Source organism: Aulonocara stuartgranti (assembly GCF_965226115.1).
Source record: "Aulonocara stuartgranti genome assembly, chromosome: 5".
Classification (NCBI taxonomy): Eukaryota; Metazoa; Chordata; class Actinopteri; order Cichliformes; family Cichlidae; genus Aulonocara; species Aulonocara stuartgranti.
In genome coordinates this window covers 10,898,388-10,923,106 of record NC_138943.1, presented here as the reverse complement: position 1 = coordinate 10,923,106, position 24,719 = coordinate 10,898,388, and the positions used below count along the sequence as shown (strand labels likewise).

The following is a 24,719-nucleotide window of genomic DNA, read 5'->3' as shown; positions in this document are numbered from 1 at the left end:
ATTGTAGATGTGCTGCAGCCTCCAAAATGATCTCGCAGTAGAATTAACACCTCTTTAAAACTGTTACTCATTATAACCTTCATGAAAGGGCATTTAAGAGGATTGTTGCATTAGTTTTAGCTAATAATAAACCGGCACACAAGTGTATTAGAAAGCTACTTCTCATTCCAGCTGGCACTTGGCTAGTGGAAATATTTCATCACCAGTAATCTGAGAAAGAACTGGTTTGTGCGAGTGATATGTAAGTGTGCAGGAGGATTAGCTTGTGTATGTTGACCTGATCGGACCTGTCGGTTTTCACATGTACATTATTCTGTGCAGCTTGTTTGTAGTTGTGATTACACATTGGAGAATTTTCCAGCGTTAGCTAGTTGGACCTGTGTTACAACCTTGTGGTTTTGTGATTTAGATTTTACAAATATATTCCATTCCCATTCGGCAAGTGGTTGTAACATGTTAGGGGCGGGCTACTTTGCTTTTGTAATCTATTGTTTAGGCTACACGATATCGATGTAGGGAAATGAAAATGGGTTTCATGCAGTGACTCTCACATCATAATGGATGGAAGCTAATGCTGCAGCTGCTCGAAGACTTTTTGGTCGTCCACGTGTTTCTCTAACCAGCTGGTAAGGTTTTTGTAAGTTTTAGTGATCGTTTACATTTTTATAATTCTAAAAACAGAGATTGGGTATTTGTCAGGCATTGTAGTGGAGGACTTACTGTCATGTAGACATACTAGTCTAATAGAATAATACACTAGTTTGAAGGAAAAAAAAACACAAATGAGCTAAAAAATAAAAATAAATACAATACTAAATAAATTGCCTTTTTTATTTTAGTTTGTTTTTCAGGACAGAAATGTGAAGTTTTTTACTCCACATTTCTGTCAGTTCACTTAAAAGTTTCCACACTCCTGCTGCCCGCCTTTATGTTTAGTTTAGTTAAATTTAATACACTTAGTGATTTCCAGGAAAAGAAGATGTTTACACCAACTAGCAACTCAGCAGGAGCAACTCGGTAATCTGTAACACTTCTCATTACAGATTACAGTAAGAAAAAAGCAGGATTTTATGACTCCATAATCGCCTAATCTTACACAAACACTAACGCAACAAACAGAAAATCATGTAGTTTGAGCCGGGCATTACATAATTTACTAACCCTGAATTAGCCCCAACCACAAATGCTTGATTAGTTTGTTTGTTTGTGCAGCAGCAGAGAGCAGATCTAATCAAAACTGAAAATGATCAAAAATGAACCACCAGAAGAGGATGCAGCGTTTCACTGGCTCTCATCTCTGTATTGATTTGTGTATGTGCAAGTCATTTTTCCTGTCTTGCTCTCAAACACAAGAGGTGAAAATCCCATTTCTCTCCTGACTGGCATGAGGATTCAGGAGGATTTTTTTCTTGTTGTTTTAAAAACTTTCAGTTGTTATTATGTTCTTGATTTCATTTGAAATCTTAGATTTTACTTTAGATTTGGTTTCCAGAGAGAGATTTTGTTGTTAGCGATAGATGAATTTGTCAGATGCAAGATGCTATAAATTAAGAATCAGCATTAATTATACATGTGTGTATTGACATATACACATCTCAGTAAATTTATATACCAGTGCTTCTGCATACTGCATGTCTTTTGTAAGTGCCCAGTATTGTTTCAGTTATTTTTTCCATTTTTCTATTCTAGTTTCTATTTCTATTTGTATTTTAACTGAAATGTGTCTCCCCACCCAGTTTTAGTCGTCAGTGACAATAACATGGTTTCTGGCCAAGTTCTACACTAATATTCAGTAGCAAGCTGACCTGCACATGAGCTTAATGGCTCTGCAGCTTGTTATGTATGACAGTTATCAGATGACAGCTTCTGTGGGTTTCAATGCCTTTGCAAAGCAGATGAAACAAACCTATTTTTTTCTGCACTGTGACAGTATATGCAACCTGGTGGTGTATCTTCGTGTCATCACTTTGTTCCCCCACTTATGTTTGTGATAAGGAAACAACTTGTTAAAGCCTGACAACCTTGCAAACACTCAGTGACCTGACAGGCTAGAAAATGTGTGTTTTGTTTGAATGAGCAGGTGTGTCATTAGGGTTTAAGGTCAAAATGCTTACCTTCGAACTGAGCTGGGTGTGGTTGTATAGTCAACAAACAGAAGGTGTATGTTGTTTGTGAAACTCCACCCAAAATATGTGGGTTGTGCAGTTTTGTTTTATTTCCATTTCACATTCATGAATGAGGGACTTTTATTAAGTAACAAACATTAATGTTCTGACTAATGTTGCTGATTATATCCATGCTGATAAGACGGTCATAAAGCTTCTGAAAAATACTGCTATTAATAGGAAATTGATAAGAAACTGAGCTATGAATTGCACACTGAAGCTCTGCCCATGTACATCAAAACACACTAAAAGCACAACATGGTAACTCATTTGGTTTCTTTAATGCACATCTGAATAATGAATGTAAACGTAGATATTCGATCTTTTTTAATTAAATAGTCGCACATTTCATCCTCTTATTGCCTCTGTAATTAAGTAATCTCATTATCCATAATTAACACATTCCATCACAGTGACATCATCAACAATTTCTTTAATAACTTAGAACAAACAAGCATTCATTTTATTACCGCGTTCTTATGTTGCGACTAATGACTCAAAAATAGTTACTGAAAACATGAAACCGACTTACGGGATTGTTAAATTATCTGGGAGAGGCCAGTGCCGTGTGAAACTGTGGCGGACATTAATATAAAGCGTGTAAATACAAAAAAAAGAAAAACACGAGCTTTTTCTTATTAATATTTTCCAGTTAACAAAAAGACCAAAAAAAAAAAAAAAAAAAAAAAACGAGAGATGGGGCATAAAACAAACTCATCCAGCTCCTCTTTTTTACTTGTAAAAGTGCAGCAATCATTAATAAACGTTGACACAGATGTTGACACAGATAAATCTGTAAACTCTTTACGGCAATTATTTACAATTTATTCAAATCAACTTTGCAAACATGTTAATGTAATTTTGTTTATTTGTGTAGAATGACCCGATATTCTACTTTGTGAAGGACTGCACAGCATCTTTATGCGCCACGTTATTCTTTTTCATTAGCTCTGTAATATTCAACGCTGCAGAACAGAAAGTTTTCTCAAATCTGCCACTGATCAGTGGCTGTGACGAAAGCGGGGAAGGCCCCGTCCCCTTAGGGGGATGTCGATCAAACTGTGCGCACACGGGTTCACGCTCAGGCTAAGCTGTCACTGTGAACGCTGGCGTTGCTCTAAACGGGAAGAATTTGGAGTCAACCCAAAGTTGAACATTACGCAGGACGTGGTGAAAACCCTCACAAAGAAAACCATCACACAGACTGGGAAAATGTTTATTTAATATGAATTATCTGGTTTTATTCCATCCATCCACTCTTAATATTTATTTTGGATATTTTTTATTGAAATAGAGAGTACCCCTGGATTAAGGGTAAGGAGCAGTAACTAATAGATTTAGGTAAAAAAATGAATTTTTAATTAAGTATATAGATGAGCTGCAGTCTATTATTAGCCTGGTAAATGCTGAACCATGAAATAGCTGCCGAACTCATGTATGAAATATGATACATTTGGCGTTACAGGATTAGGTTGTAAAGGGGAATACGTGAGTGGAAGCAGATATCTGGCATGAGAACAGCAAAATGTCAGTCAAAAAACTTGACTTTTACAATTTAAATGACCCAACTGGAAATCTGCACCGTGTGCAGTTGTCATAGCACAACAGCTTACACTGAGACTGCACCTCTTCTTCTTCAATCATTAATATGTCTAGTAAACTTTTCTTATTTCCTGTATTGTGGCCTGTAAAAAGTAATGCCATTGTAGTAGATTTTAAAGTATCACATTGCAGATATTGCACTGCAAACGTGAGCAGGGATAGCTCAGTAGGTAGAGTGGTGGCCCCATGATCGTAAGGTCGGGGGTTCGACTCCACTGAACGGCTACCCTGAGGTACCCCTGAGCAAGGTACCGTCCCTACACACTGCTCCCCGGGCGCTGCACTGGTGGCTGCCCACTGCTTCACTGGGTGAATGGGTTAAATGCAGAGGAACTATTTCCCTATGGGGACTAACACGCACACTTTACTTTACTTTACATGTCGAGAAAGAAAAACGTCTTTGATCCTTGTGAGCTCTCGCTCGTACCGCCACGCTGATGTGGAGTGAGTCTCCCTGTGCAGTGTATTTTGTTTCAGGTTGGGAAAATTTGCATTATGTAAAGTCATACTGAGATGGCCATCAGCAATTCCTGTTTGAACAACAATCTCTGTCTTACATTTGATACCGAGCAAACCATGTTAGGATTATTATAAAGACTTCAAAGCAAATTTCTGAAGAGGAAAGCATCACGAATTTTTTTTAGCATTTTTACACAATAAACATTTAACTGTCTCTGACTTGGGAATCCAGATGCCATCGAATGTAAATGAGGTCTATACTTTGATTAGACGTTCAGTTGGTAATTTCTCTAAGTGAACCAGGTGCCAATTATTGCACAGCGAGCCAGCTGAAGCTCCCACTGTTATATTAAGCATTCACCAGAGCTTTGAAATTGTTCTGTCTGTCCTCCTCAGTCTGAGAACCACTGACCCAAGCATCATGTGCTGGCCAGAGGGGCCGATGGCGCGAAATGGCAGCCTCGCTTCTGTCAGTCTGCCCCAGGGCAGCTGTGGCTACAACCGTAGCTTGCCTCCACCAGTGTATGAATGCGAGAGTGAATGAATAGTGGCATTGTAAAGCGCTTTGGGTGCCTTGAAAAGCGCTATATAAATCCAATCCATTATTATTATTATTATCCTGCAACACCTGTACCAAAAACCACCACTCAGAAAATGCTTAACCCCGGCAGTAATGGTAGTACTTCTCTAACAGGGTCTGTGTGTGTGTGTGTGTGTGTGTGTGTGTGTGTGTGTGTGTGTGTGTGTGTGTGTGTGTGTGTGCACGCGCTCGTCCATCAAAGAGCGCTAAACTGCGAAAAATGGAGGACAGCCTTTGATGTGCACTTACATAATCTGTAGCGATGGGCTGGAGAGTCAGAGTTTGGCCAGACACACATTTTCACACTCTGACCCAGTGGATATCCTCCATCTCATTGTCTCCTGCTTGATGCTGATTGGCTCTCAGAGCTGCATTGCATTTACAGTGACCTCTGGCTCTTCATCTCTTCATCTAGTTTTTCCTAAACTCTTGATTATGGCATCTAATCTTTTCCTGATTTGTAGTCTGTAATTAAATTTGCTGCCTGATATTGTTTTCACAGATGCTTCAGTTAATGAATTCAGAGGCCAACTGCTGTCTTCAACTGCTGTGTTTTATTTCACTGTATAGCTGTGCTTTTGCACACATAGTAAGGCTGAGAAGAAGAGAATATGTGAATAAATCAAGGCCTGTGGGCCAACTCAAACCCTTCAAAATGTTTATATGGCTCACATATAATTTCAGTGTTGACCAAATCTGATCCACCCCGTTGTAGCTGTGGTCTACACACACCAGTGTAACCGAGGGGGGTGAGTCTTCTTCCACTTTTTTTAATTATTTCTGCAGGAATTGGCCAGTTGGTGTGGCAGAGGAAATGGAAAGCTCTTTCTGATAGTAATGAGTAAATGTTAACTAAGGTGGAAAAATTGCCACTTGGGGTTCAGGATTTGCCCTTGGACCCTTTTTCAATGACACAGTGGCAGTTCTGTAGCATCAGATTCAGAATACTTCATGAATCCAAGAGGAAATTATGTAAATTATGAAATTACTATGATGGTACTACACCCACTGGCAAGCAGTAGTAACCCTACCATACAATGAGGTATTTATTTTATATGGCACAGGTGTACTACGTGATCTTGACTAAATGTTATAAAGGCTAATAAATGTTTTTGTGTGGCCTGCTTCAGGGCTTTAATGTGAAGAACTAGCAGAAGACATACATTTTCAATGAAGGTAAACCTTGTCAACAGACCGTATCTGTCCAGCACTTGATTTCGTTCTCATTTCCCAGTGTGGTTGTTAGTAAAACTACATTTGACACCCTTGATTTTGAACTCAATCCACAGCTGTTTGCAAGGAAATAAACTATGACTCCCTCATAAATACAACAAAAGACAAAATGCTGCTTTTTCTGACCAGAGTGATAAACTCACAGCATATGGTTAATGGAGAGCAGATATTTACCAAATAACCACAAGTCTCACAGGAGCTGCGCAAACTGATAATAAGTTTATATCATAACGACCTCGGTGATTCAGGGGACTCCTTTAATAATCTAAGATGAGAAAATCTCTTCTCTAATTGGGCAAATTAGTCTCTCTGCTATTAATTAGAAAGATTACTTCAGGAGTCCCTTTAATTTATTTATTTCTTTATTTTTTATGTGTGCTGCTTCTGATGCTGGGCTGGTACGTCTTTAGACAGTTTCCACTCTGGTTCTGGTTTCTAAACAACTGTTTTCCTGTTTTCTATTTTCTCTGCAGAGTAAAACCAGCAGAACATGTTTACTCCACTGTTTCCATAGTTACTGAGAGGAGCATGCACGTCCAGAGAAGGCTTTAACGTCACAGTTTGTCTCCTCCGACTGCCATCTAAAAGAACTACACTACCCACAATTCCTGTGACTAATAACATAGCCAACGTTTCGATCACTACAAACAAAGACAGTCAGAAGAACGACACTGCTGTGAAGAGGACCACCATGGCAAACAACCCTGCAGACCACCCTCCGGGGAATTCGGTTGCTGAGGGCAACCATGAAGGGGACTTTGGGGTGAGCATGGTGGACTTGAGGACCGTGATGGAGCTGCGGAGCACTGAGGCCGTCAACAAGATACGGGACACTTACGGAGATGTGCAGGGCATCTGCCGCCGCCTGAAAACATCCCCTATAGAAGGTAAGACCGGTTCAATACACACAACCAAACCATTTAAGTCAGTGGATCTGAAACAGTTCACAACCTACAATTTTTATTAGTCTGTGACAATAAAAACAAATGATCCAAGGTGAATTAGATTGGCAGTGGTCACCGTTATATCATCAATAAATACTTTTGGAAAGTTTTCCCTCCAGAAATCACATTTATTCTGCTTAACTGCTTAACTTCTGTCAACACGTGTTAGCTGGGATAGGCTCCAGCCCACCTCTTCATGACCCCATATATGGTGTTATGTACTAAAAAGTCTGGAAGTTTTTTGTTTATTGGAGCCTTGTGTACAGTCAAGAAAGTTTGCTTTTGGTACCTTAGAATGATCTAAACAGTTTTAATGAAGATACTTTTTTATTTCAAACAATGTCAACAATCATGGGTGATAGTGTTTCGAAAGGTTGGCTCTGGATCTGAACAACAGGTAGTTAAAGCCAGAAGGTTGTACCATTTTAATTGACTGTACGAGATTATTTAGTATGCTAAAAAAAAAAAAAGAAGAAGCAATAACTACACTTACACCAGATTAATCACACCCAGAGTATTACGCAACTACGCTTCACGTGGTCTGATGAATGACACACCCAGGCCCAGTACATTTCTGCTCTTATGTTTACCTTGAGATTTGGCAGCACACAGCTGAACCTGCTGTAAGCATGAGGACATGAGCCAACACAACCAGCTCATGTACTTGTTCCTTGTTGGAGTGTTGTGGAATCGCCCTTTAAAGGTGGGGACGGGGCAACCTCCATCTTTGACATTCCTAACAGCATTTAAGTCAGACAACACAAATTCTGGGATTTTAGGAGCCCTAAAAACAAAGACTTGGAAACTGCTTACTCTGTTAAATTGAAAAAACGCAGGGATTGTGTTTCAGTCTGGGCAGGTGGCAGTGGAGATCTGTACCATACACGCTTGTTCTTCAAAAAGGGCTTCTTGTCCTTGCCTTTCACAGTAAAAATCCTGGAAATACACAGTATGTGGCTGTCTTAATACACCATATTTTGCTGCTAAGCAACTGAAAGACATGGGTCACATCTTCCTATCAGATAAACCGAAAAAGAAAAAATGTTGATTTTGTAATGCATGTACAAAAATGACGATAAAACCTTTAATTAGTAGCATTAAATAGATGGAAAAACATACATTTAAGAAATTATTTATTAATTTACAGGAGGAATAAAATCTTAATCTGTAGCTACTATTTTCATGACATTATGCACACTAAACATTTTTTATTAGTACACATTTATAAAGAGTGATTCTAATTGTGAACATAAAAATTGTACTTCAGTTCAAGCTTTTCTTCATAAATCTCTGCATTTAAGAAACACAAAGAAAGAAGCAAGCTATTGCAACAGAAGAAACCAACTTTAACAGTAGTGCACTAATTAACAGCGGTGACGGGACGTGGCATTTTTGCTGTGTACTATTAGGATTAGGATTTGTTGGGTTTACGATTGATTCGATGACCTTTCCATTCCTAATCCATTGATTGATATTCTGGTTGGAATCCGTAGTCTTTTTTTATAATCCTTAGTTAGGATTAGGCAATAATCTGTGGTTATGGTTAAGAAAGATGTTAGTTGTCCAAGTTTTCTTATAGCCAGAGTTATGGTTGTGGAAATTCAGGGGAGGTCTGTTCACACTGCCAAAAGTAATGGATTGGACTGAAGGCTATTATTGCAGCACTTTTCCCCTCGTGCAAGTAAAGCTAGCGATTGTCAGACCAATGAGAATTTAGTCTGATAAGATCAAACATGATGAGACTGCAGCCTTATTCAGCAACTCTGAAAGTGACTGTAGCTGGCAGGGCAATAAATAATACTGTTTCTCAAAATTCTTGCTCAGGCATATTGATGGAAGTGCATCAACAGTTACATTGACAACACAAGTAGAGCAGGAGATAAGTGTGTGTGAGCCACGCTTGTTTGGTGAAACATGGATACCCTCGTTATTTTGTGCTAAAAGATGATCATTTTGGAGCTCTATGTGAGACCAGAAAATGGCCGACATGTGGCTGTTTGTTATGTCTCTCTCCCACTCTCATCCTTTGATCCCTCTGTGTGTGTGTGTGTGTGTGTGTGTGTGTGTGTGTGTGTGTGTGTGTGTGTTTGTTTGTATGTGTGTGAGTGTGTTTGCAGCCACTGGTCCATTCCAGGATTGAAATTAGTTCCAGCCCGTTCCCCTAATGGCTCCATAGATCATTGCTCCGTTCCATTTAGTAATCAGAGGACAGCTGTAGTCGAGTCCTCCACGCAAGAAATTACTCACTTTAATGAAGAAAGTGTAATTATATTTTCACTGCAGAGGGGGGAGGGGGTAAAAAACAACAACGGGGAAATCTGGATGTAAGATTTAGGGCAAACACGCATGAAATGAGACTGTTAGTGTGTTACACTGTAAAGACATCAATCCAGGTTTATTAGTAACATCATGTCCTACATGAGCATCTTTTTGCCATCTAAAGGGCTCCTGCTTTTCCTGTGGGGCAGGGTTATATCATACATGGTCAAAGTTTCTTCATAAATGCAAATAATCCCCCTGAACCTAAATCTCAGGCTTCAGCCTGCTCCTACTACTCACTGCTACAGTGAGAGCAAATATACTTAACCATGTAAATCATGAAATAATTGACAGTAAATTCCATTTTTTTTTAAAAAAAAACAACAAAAACAAAAACTGATCTTTATGACAATTTAAGAAAAAAAAAGGTCAATTGTCAGACAACATTTTTGTGTATTTATTGGTCAGTTTGTTTGTCTTAATCAAACAATCACATATAAGGGAGTTAGAGTTAAAAAAACTGACAGCACATAGCCTGACGGTGAAGTTGCTAAGCATACCGGTAGGTCGAATGCCTGTTGGACAAAAGGGGGCAACAAAGTTCGTCAAAAGGGGAAAAAGCACAAAAAAGACAACAAGGGATAAAAAAAGCATTAAGAGAAGCGCAAACAGCAGCAGCAGCAGTGGACAGTTTACATTGTTTTTAAGACTGTTTAACTTCAAGATGGAGAATTTCTTTATCTGGAAACCAAAACTAGCACAAAAGTGGATAAGTGGATCCCACAGACTAGTTGTTTTTGACGCTGCTTCCTAGACACATGATTTTATCTCACACTCATAAGATGTCCAAGAAAATCTCACACCAGATACAGGAAAACACTCAAGGCCTGTACTTTGTGAAAACAGTGATAAGTTGAAGTGGCGTTTTTTCTTTTCTTTTTTTTTCTGACATCAGGCTTCTTTTGCACCAACAGTAGTCCATAAACATCAGGAAGCACAGAATAAAGTTCATGTGCTTAATTTGCAAATGTGCACGAGCCTGGTTAATAAAGAGACTTGCCAGTGAACGCAGCCTAATCCTGGTTTGACAAAACGTTAACAGGACACTGCACACATTTACGCATATGGCACTACAGCAGTGACTGTTATTTATTCAATTATTCCTGACACACAGAGAATATAGGTCAGGGCCTAACCTTGAATCACAGCCTACTAAACCTGAAACAGGTGAGCTACAGCACAGAGTCACCGTGCTACTGTTGAGTCCTTTTACACAGGTTCAAGAGTCCTGAGACTAAAATGAAAGACAAATCCATCCATTTAGTGCATTCCACAAATGACTTTTATTTATTTATTTATTTTTCTGTTACACAGTCAGTATTTGCATTAGTGGCTGTTGCATCTATAGTGTTGATGGATGTTTACGTAACATGACTTCATAAATCATAAGGCTTTAAATTCAGTGGTTTAAAGCCTTTGGTTATTCAATAAAACTGATAAACCGGTAAAACATTTATGAGATTTAGATTCATTTATATCAATTATGTATGATTGTTCCAGTACATCATATGAGTTTCTCTTTGTGTGTGTGTTTCTGTGTTTTTTTTTTTTTTGTTAGTGGCTAAAATGACACAGGAAGTTCATTGATACCAATTAAAATACATTTAGATTCATCGTAACTGATATTTGAAACCTGCCTTAATATGTTTATCTCAGATTCACAGCTCTGATTGCAAGTCTTTAGTACAAGTGTTATTTGGCAGTATACGCATGGTTTAAACGGCAGTTTGACTGATTACTACAGCTGCAAGGTGTACAATGATATATATAATATGTAGCTCAATGAAATCAACAATTTATGACAAAACAAATACCTTAAAGTAAATATGGTGTTATTTCTAATTATATAAATGTATGTTGTCAAGTCCCTTCTATATATAGTAACCAGTTATCCAATCCTTATTTATTTATATACTCCGCACCGCTGCATTGTTGCACATAAACATCAATATGACATATGTCCTGCTATTGTCTGTCATGTTGCTGTTTTTGGTATTATCTGTTTTCCATGCTGTTAAGAACATTGAGAGCAAAGAAAAAAACGATCCCGTTTCCTTGAATGTGTCCACCTACTTTGTCAAAAAAAAGCTGATTCTGATGGACCAGTTATTTGAAATTGTGGTTCAATACAGATGCTCACTTTTAACATGAAAACAAAGAAATCTCTGAAAGTCTCTGTCCCTGAACGTTTATTCAGGGAAGCTGCGCTGACAACAGATAAACATCGGCTACCTCATTTGTCGATACGTTTCTTTCTCTTACCCAGGCTGATACAGGGAGGTGCTGTTATGTGGCTGATATATCACCCCGTCCCTACTTTTTAAAAATTCAATAAACCTATAAAATGTAGCCTAAGTAGTGAAAATGTTTAAGCTATGAAACAGAAAAGCCCAAGCCTAATCATTAAGGTGGCTGTGGTTTATGGTTTGTGTCACGGTTTATGGTTGTTTCAGTGCAGGATTTAAAGTTTAGTGCTGGATTTTGACAGCACTGCTACACTGGCTGAACGTATCACAGTTTCCATCCTAATAATAAACTCCAAATTGATTTTACAGTCTGCATGGCAGGCACAGAGTTTGCTGTGGGAGTACGCTGTATTGATAAATCCTCTTTTACCGCTCTCCTATTCTCCATCTAGAAATGTGAACTATATACCATAACCATAGTTTGTTAGTTTACATCGAAGCATTCAGCTACCCAAGTGGTAGATGATGGAAGCCTGTTTTCTGTGACTCTAAACCAAAAATGAAAAGCAATACTGTGATATACACCAAAAACATATACAGAATTAATAACTTACCACGCATAGTAAGTTAGAACTAAAGGGAAACTGCAAGCTTTTTAGGTTAAACAGCATTTTATTTGTTAATATGGGTTTTGTTCCATGTCAGGATGTTGTAATATCAATGATACAGTGGATGCGCAGTGTCAGAGGTGAGGAGTTAAATAGTGAATATTGTGTGTTTTTTGCCCCTCAAAGCATGTACATCTCATTTATTGTGTCTCTGTGACAGAAGGGAAACCTGCATGAAACCTGAGTCACACACAGGGGTTGTCTGTTTCTCACCTTAAGCTAATTTTCTCACATTGATCGCATGATTTCTTGTGTTGATGTAAACAGATCTGGAATGAGCCTCAGATGAATCATGCTTCTCACAATAGAAAACCTGTTCCTTCTCTCTGATAGCCCACTGCCATGCTAACTAACCTGATTAGCTCTGTAACAGCTCAGTTCGTCGTTATGTTAGCAGTTAAGAGATTTCACACAGTTATATTTAACCACATGCGAGGCGCGTCTTTAGCAGCTCTCTCTCGATGGCTATGATAGATAGTTAGATGCTTCAGTCTGTAAAACCAGCTCATGAATGGACACAGACACAGACCTCGTCATCCTGAGTTGAACCTGATCATTAACACACACAGACACACACACATCCTAAAACCGAAGGCTCAGCTGCAGCTGTGCATCCTGTTGGTTAATGTGTATTGATTAATCAAAGTCTGAGTGTGTTTCATGTTGCGATGACATGCAGCTTTTGAACATAACACACGGAGCCAGATGTAAACTTTATAAAAATACACATGCGGGCCTTAAAATAAGCCTCTATTTTAGGAAAGTGCCACTGAGCAGCAGCGTTTTCTGTCACTGTTCAGGTGAGAAGAAGACAGGAGATAATTCCCTTTGTATTTTGTGTCATCGCTTTTTAATAGCTTCAAGAAATTAGAGCTGAAAGTGGCAGATAAAAATGGATTTAAAGAGTTTCTTACTGTGGCATCAGCTAATGATCAAATGTTCAGTTTCATGCTAATTTTGAAGCGCAAGCGGCATGGAAGTCACAAAGATGTCTTCCTGTTTATCTTGTGTACAAATATCGGTCTCATTTGAGAGCCAGCAAAGGCGAAATGCAGTTTATGGTGATGTGAGACAGCTGGAGAAAGTGGAGCCAGAGAAGAGCTGCCGTTGATGACTGATGAATGACTTAAACAATTAACTTAACATCAGAATGGCTTTCTGATTAGTTAACTGCTTGTCAAAAGCTCCGATTGGTCGATTTGTGCTGCAGTGAATCAGTCACGTCACTTGAAGTCTATTCAATAACAACAGAGATGGGGTTTTGGAATGAAACAAATTGTTCTTTTATTCCCGCTGTTAGTGTTAATCTTTCTTGCACAACAACCCATTCCCAGCTTGTCAGTTGATGCCATTTTGTCAAAGACCACACTAGGGCGGCTCATTTATGCACACTCTGCTCTTTGGTAACCAGGTAATGATACTAGGGAGATGGTTCTGTCACACCCGGTAGTCATTTTTAAACATGCATTGTTGCTCTCACCATTTTCCCAAAGCTAACCAAGAGTTTTTAGTGCCTAAATCTGACCAGTGAATGAAGCTGAAAGTCTATTTATGTGATAACCTACACAAATCACCATTGCCAGGATTTGCAATTGTACGTGTTGTGCCTCCAATTTGCTGCCGAAACACTAGCTGGGGTTGTAGTTTCTCACTTCCAGCCTATTAACAAAGATTAAAGGCAGCAGATGAACAAGTAGCTGGATTTTCATGCAGAATTTAATGATGGTACAGGGAATGATGGCACTGAACAGTTGTAAGTAGTAGTTCTTGCAGAGTAAGCTTTTAAAGGGTTTGTCTTTATGATGTTCCTGTGGTGTAGTTCAAGTGCAGAAATGTTAGTGGGTGCTTTTTTTTATATTTTTGACTAGAGCAGGGTGATATGGCCAAAAATATTTATCACGATATATATATTTGAAAATTTGCGATAACGATATAACCGACGATATAATTGATGCGAGACAAAATACAACTCCACAACATTACTAGCGCAAAAAGACAACCTTCCATTTATTTTCACTTAAACAAGAAGCTGGTTTTTATGTACATTAAAGCTTTATAAAAATGTAACAGTGCAAATGCAAATTCCTTGCTGAAAGTTTAACCAAAAGGCATTTCCAGTAGAAATGGGCTGGCATATCCTGAGCATAACCACGTATAATATGGTTATATGGTTAAAAAGAGGTGCTTTGCAACATTAAACTGCAGTGTGCAGTACGCATTTTTCGGACCATAAGGTGCACGGGATTATAAGGCACATTAAGCGAAACAAAGCAGTCAGATAAATCAAACTTTATTAAACTCATTCTTCTTGCTTCCTCCACTTCTGTACCCTTGATTCATTAATGTTGAATTCTCTGCAGCTGCTCTATTCCCATGTTGTTGCAGTATATTAATGACTAACCTTGTATTGTGGATGGATTATCTCAGTTGTTCTCCTGACTGAAGTTTGGTCCGTTTACAGCATCCTGCCATGCGATTGCATTTGTCTCTAACCATGAAGAACCTTCACGTTAACTTTTATAAGTGGAAAAGTGTTAGTGTTCGTCCTCCAGCTTCACTGTTTATGTTATGCTAACATAGCTGTGTCGCTAGCGATCACGTAGCACATCATTATATACCAGCTAGCCCAACTTCAGTAACCCTACAAACGTCACTGCTGTTTAGTTTCCTGTCTTCATTTATGTTGGAAGTGATAGCAGAGCTGTACGTTTGATTTTTTTCAGAAATCTCTCAGTCAGAACATGCAATATCATGCTTAGGTAACTAGCGAAACTAGCGAGCTAACTTCCGCTAGCTTCCTGCTAACTTCTAACTCCGTTAAATGTAATAACTTTTGTTTTCATGGATGCCTGGAAGTTAAACTTTATAGTTACACCTGGTAAAGCAGCAATGCTGATCGTTTTATTAAAGATGAAAAAATTTAGAAAGTTTTTAACTCTAAGTGATGCTGCAGTGTTGTTTGACCTGAAGCATACGGAGTTTAGGACCCAGATTACTCCCAGATTTAAGAGCATCTTAGTCCGACAAATATGACAATAACAACGGCCGCTTGCATGTTCTGCAAAAAAATGTGCTTTGTTGTGTATCTGATGGACAAACACCAAACCAGTTCCACATCACGGAAGTTGCACCATTTTTACAAACCAATTCTGGTTCATCTGTTTCACTCAACAATCGGCCATGTGCGTATGAAAACAAAGGCACTGCGCATGCGCGTTTTACTCCCATTCTATCGCGATATTTCATTTTCCTATCGTTGCCTAACATTATACCGGTATTACCGTGAACGGTATAATATGGCCCAGCCCTATTTTTGACCATTTTATAAACAAAAATGTGCTTCAAGTTTGAGAACATTGAATCATTTTTAGAAAAACTCGTCAAAAATGTAGTCTGGTGATGGGAAAAAAAAATCACCTCTAGGTCAAATCCCACCGTGTTTTGGCCAAATATATATATATTTTTTAAAGTGTCTTTAATGTATTTTTCAGTTTCAGTGTGTTATTCTGCACTCATGAACGTGTGACCTTTACTGTTGGGTTTTTCAGATATAACTTAGTAGGAGCGACAATAGTGTGACCTTGACTGGTTCCCAAATAATCTGATTTCCAGAAGCTTGTGAAGTTTACCTAACTGTGGTTTTAGATGACTTATCACTCAATGGAAAGATTTTATTTTGGGCTCATGAGCTGTAATCAGTTGGTTCCTCCACCCTCCCTCTCACATACAGTGACTGAGAGCAACTAGAAATGGAAACAAAATGAAATAAAACTATATCATGATAAATAAAGTAATATTTTTTGTATTAGTCCTATTTATTGACTTTTGTCCGTTTCTTTGGCTTTTGGAGCTGCATGGGTTTCTCTAATCATAATCAAAATACTGGCACTCATCAAAATAAACCACCAACTCCTGAGAAGATAAGTTGGAAACCTAAAATGTTTGGTGGGTGCGTATTTCCTGTGTTCACCTCAGCCATATCCTGTTTGCCGTAATTGACAAATGAACATCGACAAATTCAGAAGCCACCCTCTTGCAGGGCAAGTGGATCCAAACCATGCCAGGAGAATGCCACACTAGTGCAGTCAGTTTTATTTGTAAGACCAAAAAAGTGGACCACATCAGTCCAGCTCTGAGGTCCTTACACTGGCTGCCTGTCCGTCAGAGGATAGACTTTAAAGTTCTGATGCTGGCCTATAAAGCTCTGAATGGTTTAGGACCAAAATACATCAATGACCTCCTGACCCAGTATGAACCATCCAGATCCCTCAGGTCATCTGGATCCGGTCTTTTATCAGTTCCCAGAGTCAGAACCAGACACGGAGAAGCTGCATTCAGCTTTTATGCTCCTTATATCTGGAACAAACTCCCAGAAAGCCTCAGATCAGCTGAAACACTCAGTTTATTTAAATCCAGGTTGAAGACTCACCTGTTCTCAGCTGCATTTGAATAAAGCACCAAATCCACACTTTAAGCTTAAATTTCAAAACTTACATTTAACTACTGATTTTATCTACTGTTCTGATTTTATCTGTTTTGATTTTATATACTGTTGTTTGTTTGTTTGTTTGTTTGTTTGTTAATTAGTTAGTTAGTTTATTTGCTTGTTTTATTCAATTTTAAATCATGCTTTTTATTTGTTCTTGTTTCTAATGTCTCTGTAAAGCACTTTGAATCACCTTGTTGTTGAATTGTGCTATACAAATAAACTTGCCTTGCCTTGCCTTGCCTTGCCTTGCCTTGTAGACCTCAATCTGACATGTGAATTTCGAAGAGCTTCATGGGGAAAAATAATAATTTAAAAGAATAAAAGGACATAGGTTGTAGGGGTGGGGGAAAAATCGATACTGTGTAGTATCGTGATATTTTGTTTGCTAATAATGTATCGATACAGGGACAGCAGAAATCGATATTTTGTTACAAAAAAGGTTTTTGTGGACTGGAACTCTGACTTCAGAGCATTTTGATCCTTTTTCTGAGCAAGAATCCTGACATTCCTTCACTGTCCAAATGTGTTTAACTTTTTTTTTGGCAGCAATAAACATGACAGTTTACTTATTTTAATTTAAGACATGTTTTATTTTAATTACGTTTAAAACTTTTTTATTTAATGTAAAATCATATTTTGTTTTAATTTACTTTCAAATTCTTCAGTTGCTGAATGGGCTGCATAGTTTTCATAAATTGCATAGTTCAGAATAGCTATAATTGTACCAGATGGTTGCATTCAGTTAAGTTGGACTAGACTTTAATACAAACCGTTCAGTTTGTCAACAATAAAACTGACTGAAATGAGAAACTGAGTGTGAGACTTTGATACTAGATAAAATGAATATTGATAAAGTTTACCTTTATGTACAGAATCTGAATATCGCAAAATATTTTAAAAAATTGCAATAATATCGTATCGTGCGTTAAGTATTGTGATAATATCGTATCGTGGGATGTATGGTGATTCCCACCTCTAATAGGTTGTTGGAGTGGACAAAGGAAGAGCGATGTGGCAAGAGAAAACAAACTCAGAGATAATAAAAGTAGAAAGCTGACGTGATATTGACGTTGATATTGACACAAATGCTCTTTTTGACCTGAATACTAAATATGGGAGAACTCACATACTGGTTATTACAAAATGGACTTAATGGTTTATTCAGTATGACTCAAATGAGTGACTGAGCAGCTGAAGGCATCAGGAAAGTGTTTACAGAGGTCGAGTCCAATGGTTTTTTCCATAGACTTGTATGTGACAGGAAGTTGTTTCTCTTGTGCAGGTGTCACCCCAAGGTCAAATAATTCATTTTTAATAATGCAGATTTAAGGTCTTTCTGGTTTGACACAATTTGTCAGACCCTAAGCTATGTCATCTTCTATGATAGTCTGTGATGCAAACACTAGTTAGATGCAAGATTAAAGAAGTAGATGTTTAAGAGTTTTTTAAATTATCAGTCTAGTTTGAGGAAAGCAGCACCAAATGCTGGGGGCATAAACGGCAAAAGCTGCATCCCCAGTTATTCTCCTCAAGGAATACCAGATCTCTAACAGTTCAGTCATGGAGGATTAGGAGTGCAACTTTGCACATGAAGTGTCAGACAAACAGAAATGTTACATAGCCTTTAAATACGAGCAGAAGTATTTTAAAATCACGCTTCCAGATCCCCTCATTATGGTGTCACCTGTCTGTGTGTACTGTGAAAGGGCTAATTATCAGCCACAGTTCAGTTCTGAGCTTTATGTAAATGAATTCCCATACACACACACGGACACACAGACTCACACACACAGTGTACGTGTTTGTAGGTTAAGAGGTTTCTCGGCCTGCTGGTCTGTCAGATCTTTTTGAACTCTTTGGTGCAAGAAGTCAGCACCCTATCAGAGTTTCAGTATTAGCTGCATGACCCGAGTCCTATTCACTGTCTCTCTCTCACACACACACACACACACACACACACACACACACACACACACACACACACACACACACACACACAGCCTCAGGACATCCATGTCTTTGCCAATTCAAGCTGAACGCTCCTCTAAGCAATCAGCAAGAGGAAGAAAGCTACAAAGACACTCTTCTTTCTTTCTTTCTTTCTTTCTTTCTTTCTTTTAGTTGAGACGTACACATTTAAATACAGTGTAAGTCATTTTGCAGCATACCAGGTCTCTGGTTTTGTTCAAAGAGGATAGACCTGAGGACTTATAAAGCTCAGCCTTATGTCATTCTGCAACAGAGGATGCGAGTCTGTGTTAAAGAGAAATCTATCTCCTGTAGACACTCGTCTCTTCATACCGGTGATATGGTCATCACGGTCATCATTCTCCATCTCTGGCTTAGCCTGTGAATGAAATGCTTCAGGTGAACTATTGGTCCTCCGTTCAGCCAGGATGCTTTTATCTGTCACACATTACAATTTATTGCTCTCATTAAATTTAAAAAAATGTGTTGCTGACAACAGCAGGTGGAGTTAGTTTGGGCAGATATTGGATTAAGCTATAACCTCAGGAGGGTTAAAAATGGCATGCTGAAGTGCCAAAGAACTTTTTCAGTGGCCACTTGAGGCTGGCTTAAATTATATTGAAGCTTAAAAATGTAAAATATTAGGGGTGATGCAGCTTTCAGAGACTGGTGGGGGAATTTCCTCTCTTAAAACACAATACAATTTTCTTTAATTATCTTATTAATTTTTTAATAATAATAATAATAATAATGGATTGCATTTGCTTTGAGGGCCTCGAAAAGCAATCGAGGCCCTCAAAGCGCTTTACAATTCCACTATTCATTCACACACTGGTGGAGGCAGCTACAGTTGTAGCCACAGCTGCCCTGGGACAGACTGACAGAAGCGAGGCTGTCATATCATGCCATCAGCCCCTCTGGCCATCACCAGTAGGTGAAGTGTCTTGCCCAAGGACACAACAACTGAGACTGTCCGAGCCGGGGCTCGAACTGGCAACCTTCCGATTATAAGACGAACTCCCAACTCTTGAGCCACGATCGCCCAAATTAGCACCCTGTTTAATAGCCTTTCACATTAAATCAGACGCACCTTATTAATCAAAATGGTTAGCCAGTGCTAACAATAGCTGATAGAAATACCACAGCTGTACAGTTTTAGCTAATGTTTGCCATGCAACTGTTTCCAAACAACAAAGAAGTAAACAAACAAAACAAGATGGTGAAAGCATCACAGCTGAACTCTAGACATCTTGACATAGTTGCTCCTGTATTTTATGCAGTCTGTGTTAAATGTTTGTTCTGCATCCACATCTGTGCCTGTTTTTGCTAGTGTTTGCTGATGTGCTTTCTCTTTATCTAATTATTAAAATAGGCCTCATTCGGTCACCAGGCTCCATTTAAGGTGCTGTTGGTACTGAAAGAAAAGTGGTTCAGAGGATGCTTGAGGCCTCAAACAATGAAAGAAACATCCAGATTAAACAGGGCTTGGTGATGGCTTTAAATAGAAACTTGACCACCAAATAAAACTGCATTGTACAGTCAACCGATTGATATCTATTCCTGCTCTGTGGCATATACAATATGAAAAATGCTGAGCAATGACACAAATTCTGATTTTACTTCTAGATAGCAAGAGAAAAGGAAAATAATAGCAGGCATTACAGTAGCAAAGTCCTCAGCATGCTTGTATTTCTAGAGGAACAGTGACTAAAGAGACAAATGCTTTAACATCTATGGAAAAGACATCAGTAAAAACAAATTTTATCCATGTTTTCACAGTGACCAGGGTTATTACCTCCTCAATTCTTTAAAATGTACTTACATCCCACTATAATAACAATTTCTCACAATATGAGGCCCTTCTCTACATTATATCAGAAAAATGTGTTGGTGTTATTACGCAAGGAAACAAACAGAAGGTAAGTTCTTCATCAGAAGAGAGAAGATGTAAGAATCCAGGACATGAGAAAACAAGACGAGACAATTACCTAGAGAGGGATATTATAGCAGGGATGCAGTGAATAAACACCTCGTTACAAAGATGAATGCAGATTTAAGAGTTCAGTAATGTGAACACTACCGGATCTGGTCTAGAGGGATGTGGGGGGAAAGTGATGTAGTCATCCTTTACCGCTCATGCTCTCAGTTTTCAGGAATATTATGGAGACCAAGAGAACAGGGCCGTAAATGCTTCATCCCGATATCAAAAAGATCTTTGTGCTGTGGGGGGCAATTTAGTGCCATGGTTACCAGAAAAATCCCCACATATGGACAGTTACAGCATGTGGAGAGAACAGTGTAGTGATGACTGTTACTTTACAGCATGTTTATTTCGGGGTAGGGTAAATCTCACATTTATCTTCTCATATAGAGTTTTCACTCCCAACTGTGGGACTAATAAAGGCGATCTTATCTCATCTAATGCATGACAGAGGGCTGGTTTGAAAGCTGCCGTCTTCTATTTTTTGAAAGCATCTGTGTCACTTGTGGTTAAATGGAGCCTCAGCCCAACCCTTCCACTCTGTGGTTCACCGATGACCTGGTGGAATTTCAGAGGTTAATCACTCTTTAACGAGATGGTTCCCAATTTAGGCCCGTGACATCATTTGAGTCACTGTTCGTAATGTCAGGTCACATCAGTGCAGCATGCATATCAAACAGGTCCATTTAAATGAAGAAGAATATATTTAGCTGGCAGTTGTAACTTTTTAAAAACTTTTTTTGTAGGAGATCAAAGGTAGGAAAGATGTCCGAGACAAATTTTAAGTTTTAATAATTTATTTTATTATTTGAAACTCAAAAACTGTCTTCTTTTTTTCCACAGTAAGGTGTTGGAAAAACCATCGTCGATAGTCAAACTCATAGGCTTGCCTTTTTGCATGGACAAAAGGTTAAACAGCCTCAAAAAAAAGTAATTTCTGTTTCATTTGTTGTTAAATATTTGTCGCCTACTGACATGCCCTGCAGCTCGCTGTACCACTTCTGCATGAACTCTCTGTTCAACAGTTTGTCTTATCACTATTTAATGATAACATTTTTGTGTGAGCAAAAGATGAAACAAGCGAAGCCCTTTGTAGAAAAAGCCTTATACCTTGTGTTGGATTTTGTTACTTTATACCTGTTTCTTTTCTCAGCTTAAGGGTTTTGAAAAAATATCATCAGAGGATCTTTGACTCTGAAATGTAAACCGAGAAATAACTGTGCAGTTTCTGAATTTATAAGGCAAAGTATAAGAGAACTATTCTCGCACAGCTTAAATCAGTGCTGTGCTGGATGGGTTTGGCTCATTTTTACAATACAATATTTACTTCGTTAATACTAACAGTGTATTTGTATCCATATCGGAGTATACAGGGGGACACTTGACTTAAATTACTTCAGGCTCCGTGTAGACGTCTGCACGACTGCCAGTTTTTAGTGATTATGTGGATTCATCCAAGACACAAATAACTTCTGGATTTTAAACCAGCCGTTAGTGCAGCGCCTCAGTCCATCAGCTTTGTGTGTTCCTGAGTGCAATTGTTTAAAAATGAAGCTGTAGACTGGTCTCATACAAACTCATTCGTGCCCTACTGAAATGAAAGTTATTTTCAAAATCTTGCTGATGGTTATAAAAAAACTTGACAATTAATATCCATGAACACAAACAAATAAATTGCTTTTTTGTTTCTAATCCACATTTTTGCAATGAGAAAGGCTTTTGGGTCAGCAGATTTACCTGCAGTTACACTGACTTCATTATTTCAAACAGTGGCCATGTTTATTATGAGTGTTCCCCACTGTATCTCTGACAGAAAATGGGTAAAAGCATAATAGGTTCTCTTTTACTGAATGAACCTGTTCTTATATATAGCACTTTTCTACTCAAGCTCTTAAAGCATGTTTATACAACATGATGAGCACTTTCTTTCTACGTTTAAGTGATCTCTATCAGACATTCACATTCTGATGAACACATCAGGATTATTGGAGTTCGGTATCTCGCCCTCTTATTTTTGGCATGCAGAGTGGAGCAGCCAGAGATTAAACAACCAAACTTCCGATTAATAGATGATCTGCCCTACCTCCTGAGCCACTCCTAAACTAAATTATCAGTACAGGGTTTGTTATTTTGTTATTAGATCCGGGTGTGCGACTTCAGCATGAATTGTTACTGCTGCTGTTTTTCTCAATAAGTCCAGCTGTGGGATGGTGGTGAAAGGAAAAAAAAACAAACGACAAGGTGGAAGAACCACAGAGAGGATGAAGGAAACGTGAAGCGGTTTTGGCAGCATGGAGGACAGAGAAAGGACAAATAGTCCTCAGTCTCTGTAGTGGTGTCTTTTTGTAGTAGAGGAAGAATGAATGAAAGTGAGAACTGTGTGGTGGCTGATAAAACTGTAGATTGGAAGAGTTCTCATTTTGGATCGAGGTAGCCCATTTCTGCTGGAAGCTGAAATTTCCAAACATCTGTGACTGGCGAGTGTGCGGCAGTCTGCTCTTCTTTTACTGGAACGTCATCTTAGAGCTTTATTGTGCATCTCCATGGGGACGCTTGCTAACAGGAAGCTGATGCCAAGCACTAGATGAAACATGATTTCACAATCACAGCATTAAATGGGAAAAAAACAGACTCATATCGTTCAAACCTTCAGTAAAGGTGCTCTGTGATTGAACTCATCTTTATTTTAATCTGACAGCAGCTTTCAGTGACAATCACTGGCCTCAGCATGATCAAACTGGACTCTGCACTAAACCACAGTGTGATGAAACATGGCCGATGGTGCCTGTGACAGAAAGTGTATTTTTAAAATATCGGAGTGTGTCATAGCTCATCATGAAGATATTCTGTCCTCAGCTCTGTTATGTTGTGTCAGAATTACTGTATATTTTCTTATCCCACTGCATGGTAGGGTGCTCTCATTTTTATATTTAATATGTGTCATGTCACCTTTAGTTGCTAAAAATAAAACTATAAAAAAAAAGGCAAAAAGCTTGGAAACGATCTGTTCAAAGAATGCAAATGGTTTGCAGCATGTAGAGATTTAACAAGTGCCACATTAGACAAGGATCATTAAGAAGTATCCAAAAAAAACTTCATTCCTTATTTTCTCATATTTATACTGGTGAACATTAATCCCTATGAGCCACAGATTCAGGGTTCAGACTGCTGTAAATGCCCACTTTGGCAGTTTTGTGGGGGGTTTTTTTGCTCTTGGGTCTGTATTTCTAAGCAAGTTTATGTCGTGGTCATCTCAGGCACAGAGCTCTGCCTGCCTTCTGATTAAACCAACAAAAGACAGCTAGCTTAAAGGCTAAAGCTGCTTGTTTTAGACAAAAGATGAACTGAGGTGCTGTACCGAGTAGGGCTGGGCGATATGACCCAAAATTCATATCTCGATATTTTTTAGCTGGATGGCGATATAAGATATATATCTCGATTTTTTTCTTTTTAAAGCCATAAGTTAAGAACAAAAAGAGAGTTCTAGTCACACTGTGTCCCAGATGTCACACGGGCACTTTTATTTACATACAGCGTAGATGTACATGAAGAAATTACTCAAAAATAAATTATCAGCATTTATTAAATAATCATGGTCCATAAATAAAAGAAAACAATGTTGTTTTTGTGCATAACAAAAAGCTCACAATTGTGCAGTCAAAATGTAAACTAATAGACGCTGAGCATAATAACAAAGACAGATTTCACTGCTGCACCACGTCTCTGAACAGGTGCCATTTGTGGTCCTTATACACACACAGTACGGTAATATTACGTTGAAGCACAGTACGTATCACTCTGCGAGGCTCCTCCCCGGTAGCCGTAATCCTCCAAGACAATCCATCAAGCGGTGCAGCTCCGTAGCTTAGCAAAGTCATATTAAAACATTTTTTGACAGATTGCTGAGCGCTGTGTACCACATAAAATCGGTTCGCGGTCAGTAAGCACAACCAGAATTCATACATAAGGCGCACTGTCAAGTTTTGAGAAAATGAAAGGATTTTAGGCCGTGCAGCCCCTCCGGGCTGCATGTCGTTAGCGCGGTTAGCTCGTTAGCGCGGTTAGCTCGCTAACACGTTGACGCCGTCCAGCCCCACGCACGGTAACTCGCTAACGGAGATTTTC

The 24,719-nt window shown here is 38.7% G+C and overlaps 1 protein-coding gene across 4 annotated transcripts in view; it reads left to right on the top strand.

Moving 5' to 3' along the window:
• The window catches only part of LOC309707248 (plasma membrane calcium-transporting ATPase 1-like), a 133,484-nt gene that overhangs the window by 54,322 nt on the left and 54,443 nt on the right, over positions 1 to 24,719 (top strand). For all 4 annotated transcript variants that reach the window (XM_082534458.1, XM_082534456.1, XM_082534455.1 and 1 more), the window contains one exon: positions 6,513 to 6,926. In XM_082534458.1, coding sequence (XP_082390584.1) covers positions 6,731 to 6,926 — 196 coding nt within the window. In that variant the 5' untranslated portion in view covers positions 6,513 to 6,730. The remainder of the gene's footprint in view (positions 1 to 6,512; positions 6,927 to 24,719) is intronic.